The sequence below is a fragment of the Lactuca virosa genome, chromosome 6, assembly GCF_052849685.1.
Source record: "Lactuca virosa cultivar CGN04683 chromosome 6, Lactuca_virosa_CGN04683_v6, whole genome shotgun sequence".
In the NCBI taxonomy this organism is placed as follows: Eukaryota; Viridiplantae; Streptophyta; class Magnoliopsida; order Asterales; family Asteraceae; genus Lactuca; species Lactuca virosa.
Window position 1 is genome coordinate 185,787,728 of NC_136431.1, and position 5,207 is coordinate 185,792,934.

Genomic DNA, 5,207 nt, shown 5'->3' on the forward strand with positions numbered 1-5,207 from the left:
AATATTTGAGGGGACCCAAATCCTTGATGCTAAAGGCTTTGTCGAGATGTTGTTTGGTAGAATCGATCTTGGAAACATGATTTCCCGTGATGATAACATCATCAACATAAATAAGAATAGCCGCAAACAAATCGCCCTCTTGAATTGTAAAAAGAGAATGGTCAGCTTGTGACTGCTTGTAACCAAAATTAACTAAAGCATTAGTGAACTTTTGGTACCATGTGCACGAGGCCTGCTTTAAGCCATATAAGGACTTCTTCAACTTGTAGACACGAGTGTCATCCCGTTTTGAATACCCCTGTGGAATTTTCATATAAACATCTTCTTCCAATCCACCATGTAAAAAGGCGTTATTAACATCCAATTGATGTATATTCCAATTCCTTTTGACAGCGACTGTTAAAAAACAACGAATTGTCACGAGCTTAGCAACGGGAGCAAAAGTGTTGTGATAATCAACGCCTTCAATTTGGGTGAAACCCTTTGCTACTAAACGTGCTTTATATCTTTCGATGTCGCCATTAGGCTTATATTTAATCTTGTAGACCGATTTAGAATCAATAGCATGTTTGCCTTCCAGAAGGTTTTCAAGGGACCATGTATCATTTTGTTCAAGGGCTTTAATCTCATTTTGCATGGCTTTTCGCCACTTGGCATCCTGCATGGCTTGATAAAAGGTTTTGGGCTCACTATTTTTTGTAATGGCCGCCTAGTAAGCTTTATGTGAGTCAGAAAAAGCATCATATGAAACATAGTTAGCATTGGGATATAGCGTCGAAGAAGGCTGATCAGGAGTGGTTTTTGTGTGGTCTATCGAAGGTGGCAGCTCAACATCAAAATCACGGAAGCGTGCTAGTTGACTTTTGTTTCTTTTTGGTCTAGCTGGTTGATCTTCGTTATCGACAGATGAAGTACTCGCTTCAGGTATGTCTTGCGTAACTGAGTTGTGAGGTTCAGACGGGCTATGAACTCCTCTCTCATCTTCAAAACTTTGCCTTGTTAAATCGCTTGAAGAATAGGTTTCCTCATCAATCCGAAAACCCTCTTCACGAAAACCACTTTCAATAGTATCTTCATACCACGTGGGAATTTCAAAAGAATCCTGAATGTAACCCTCTGTCTTTAGTTTCATATAAGGAAAAACCTTTTCAAAAAAACGAACATCACGCAAGACTACGATCTTTCCATGTTCCACATCATAAACTTTGTACCCTTTGGTGCCAACAGGATAACCAATGAAAACTCCTGGTCTTCCCTGTGGTTCAAATTTGTCTCCCCCTGTCATTGTACTGTGGTAATAGGTGAGACATCCCATGGTTCTCATTCCCTTATAATCAGGTTTTTCACCAAAAATAATTTCGTAAGGAATTTTATGGTGTATAACTTTAGATGGCAATCTATTAATGATGTAGGTAGCTGCTTCAATACATTCACCCCAGAAACTTTTTGGTAGGCTTCTTTGGAACATCAAAGCACGAGCTATCTCGAGTAAGTGGCGATGTTTGCATTCCACGACCCTATTTTGTTGGGGTGTGTACGGGCACGTAGTTTCAAATAATATTACTTCTCGTGAATAAAAATCTTTCATTTTGTTGCATGTGAACTCCCCTCTGTTATCACACCTAATTCTTTTAATTCGCTTCCCAAACTGAGTTTCAATCATCTTGTGAAAGTTAATTAAACAATCACTTGCTTGATCCTTATGTTTAATAAGATAAACCCAAACAGCACGGCTATAATCATCGACAATGGTGAGGAAAAAACTTGCATGAGTTGTTGAAGGTTTTCTATATTTGCCCCACACATCACAGTGAGTAAGCCCTACATTATACAGAAATCCGGGTAAAAGCCAACAAAGCAATTTAGTTCCTTTGATAGTCGACCCACGGATAATAAATTGTAATTAAATCTGGGAATATATAAGACTCCTCCAATTTTAGTTCCACTCTTTAGGGTGGTATCACCCGTAGCTTCAACAGAGATGATTTCTCCATTTGGTATTACCACGGGTGTTTCAGAATGGGCCTTTGACAAATTTTCAAGTATATCACGTTTGTGAACTATGTGATCAGTCGAGCCCGAATCAATGATCTAGTCATCATTTTTCGCATTGGACTTACCTGCCATGTTAGCTTTGCGTAATACTTCACCTTGTGTTTTGTCATTTGATTCTGAAAGATGCTTCAACAAAACCTGGTACTGAGTGTCAGACAGCCCTCCTATGTTGGATACTTCACTGTCGACATGTGCCACTTTTGATTTGTCTTTCTCATTCTTCGTTTTTCCAGGCCACCAATCTGGATATCCAATAATCTTGAAACAACCTTCTTTCGTGTGGCCATCTCGATCACAAAAGGTGCAATGCTCCTGTCTGGAATCCCTTTGCCCGCCTTTATCTCCCATATTGTTTCGCTTGTTGACATTATCGTGCCTTTCCCGGGAATGAGTTTGGAATGCAGCAGGTTCGACATGGCTTTCTTTAGAGGCTGCAATGGATTGATGTTGTTCATCTTCAGACGCAAGCATGTAAGCCTCCCTGAGTGTGGGATTTGGTTTCATCGAGAGGACTTGAGTTCGAATGGTTGAGAAATCACTGTCGAGCCCCATAAGAAACTGATATAGATGTTCCTTTTCTTGAAATTCGTTTAACCGTTTTCCGATTTCACAAGTACAGTGACCACAAGTACATCGGGGTGTGGGTAGGACCGAGGATATCTCATCCCAAAGACCCTTAAGTGTCGTATAGTAAGTTGAAACAGAACTGTTACCTTGTCTTGTTGTGGTGAGCTTCTGTTTCAATTCATACGTGCGGGGGGAACTTTCCTTACCGAAACGTTCCTTTACATCAGCCCAGATTTCTGCTGAGGTATTGGCATATTTGACACTGCCTCTGATGGTTTTCTCCATGGATATCGTCAACCACCCCTTTATCATGGCATCGCATCGCATCCATGGCATGTAGGTGTCATCCTTTTCATCAGGCTTCAGAATGGTTCCATCTACAAAGCCCATCTTGATCTTTGTAAACAGGAAGTTAGCCATCTCCTGGACCCTATCACTGTAATTAGTGTGAGTGAGGGGATCGTTGGTCTGCATCTGCCTTGGCGAGTCGGAGGCATGGATGTAATACGGTGAGCTACTGTCAATTGTTTCATTCCTGGGATTTGATGTTGCTTCACCGGTCATGGCGCCGGACTTAGGGTTGATAATTTATCTGGGTAACCTGCTCTGATACCATGAAGAATTTGGTATCAAAACCAATCAATCGAAATTCATTAAAGTTCCAGAATAAATACATTGAGATCTCCTGTAACTAAGGAATAAAACAACTATCTACCTAATACATAGGAAAAGATACAACTATCTACCTAATACATAGGAAAAGATAAATACGTAAAGTAGAGATAAAGGGATAAGGGGAATAACAACTAATTAATTTCAACAGGATCTTCGCCCTTTAATGGTATGTGGATGTTTCAGTTGAGCTGAATGTCCATGCTATTATACTCGGATCAGGTGCAATTTTCTATTGTGCAATGGAATCACTTTGATGTGGTTGTGGTCACAACTCCTTCGGTATTATGGAATTTTTGTAATGCTCGAGTTTTTTGGAACGACGAAGCCCAAGATGGCTTCCATTTCTGACGACATAGTTGCTAGATTGTTTTTGGAATTTGTAATAAAAGAAAAAAGTATGATGAAGTTGGTTGCTCGGATAGAAAACCCTTATCTTTGTAATTAATTCTCTACTTCCTTTTGTTAATGTGATATGCCCTTCAAAAAAAATATTACCCATGTGATTTTTTACTTAAAAGATACCATATGTCCATATCTTTAACTTATATCCATTAATTTGAACCGAATCGAACACGTTCGACATACCCATCTTGCCCGGTTACCCCTCTACTATCGAATTACTCGACCAATATCATATGCCAATATTTCATATACGAAATAATTCTAAAAAAGGAACTAATTTCTTGGTGTTTACGATAAAAGCATATTCTTTTATAATGCGAGATTCTTGCTTAATATGATCGTCGGCTTCCTCAAACCCACAAATACATGAGTACTTGTTTTTGTATAATTATCAACACAATTCCCAATCCATAATCTCTAAATTTAAAAATAATTTTATGCATGAAATCTAAACGGTGTTGTCATTTGTGACAAAATAATTAAATAAAAATAAGTTGCCCAAAATAATTAAAAGAGTTTTTATCATAAAAGCCCTCGAATTTACATAAAAAAAACCGGTTATACCCAAAGTTGATTTTTTTTTGCCACAGATGCCTCATATATATATATATATATATATATATATATATATATATATATATATATATATATATATATATATATATATATATATATATATATATATATATATGCCCCTCATGTTTCATTTTAATGTTTTTCACTGGTTCCCCTTGCCAATCGGTTACATCCCCTTTTGCAACCGGTAACCATGTTAAGGGCACACACCTTGCCACCCTCCCATGCTATTACTTCTTCAGACGCAGGTAATAGGAACTCAAACGTTAAACTCCATCTGCTTAAACATTGTCGTTGTCTGAAGCTAGGGTTTTTAAGAGGTAAGAAATTACGGGTTAATCATGGTATTTACGAGAAATCATCTGCGTTAATTTCTTACTTTTCTTGATAATTGTTGCGATTGTGCAAGGGTTAGAAATAGGTGCTTCAGACGATAGTTATGACGACCCATTTGCTGGAATTTATGAGCCATTTTCTGGGTTAACTGAGATGGATTTTGAGCTACATGGGATTTACATGGATCATGAACCATGGCAGGAGTTTGTATCAAAGATTGATAAATGTAAGGATCATTTTCTTAACATTCTACTTTGTGATGTGAACATCATAAATGCAAGTATGATTGATGAGGTGAAAGATTGAGTGGACCATGGTAATGATTTGTAAAACGACGAGGAGGCATAGGAAGTAGTGACGAACAGCTACAAAATACATGATCCAAACTTTAGGTGGGATAAGATGGAACCTATGTTAGGGATCGTTTTTGAATCACCGGCACAACTGAAATTATGTGTGACAATGTATGCAGTAAATGAAGGGTACCATATATACTTTCAAAAGAGCAACAATAGAAGAATTATTGCAATATATGGTAAGAGACATGAAGATAATAAATTCCATTTTAGACTTCATGCAGCTTGGATGTACAATGA

The 5,207-nt window shown here is 37.9% G+C and overlaps 1 protein-coding gene across 1 annotated transcript; it reads right to left on the reverse strand.

The window, feature by feature from the left end:
* Positions 1–709: 709 nt before the first annotated feature.
* Positions 710–3,186, reverse strand: LOC145122149 (uncharacterized). The gene is made up of 2 exons (XM_079057801.1): positions 2,121–3,186; positions 710–1,821 (listed from the first exon to the last, which is right to left on the reverse strand). The coding sequence occupies exons 1-2, from the start codon at positions 3,184–3,186 to the stop codon at positions 710–712; spliced, it is 2,178 nt and encodes a 725-aa protein (XP_078913927.1).
* Between the last annotated feature and the right edge of the window lie 2,021 nt (positions 3,187–5,207).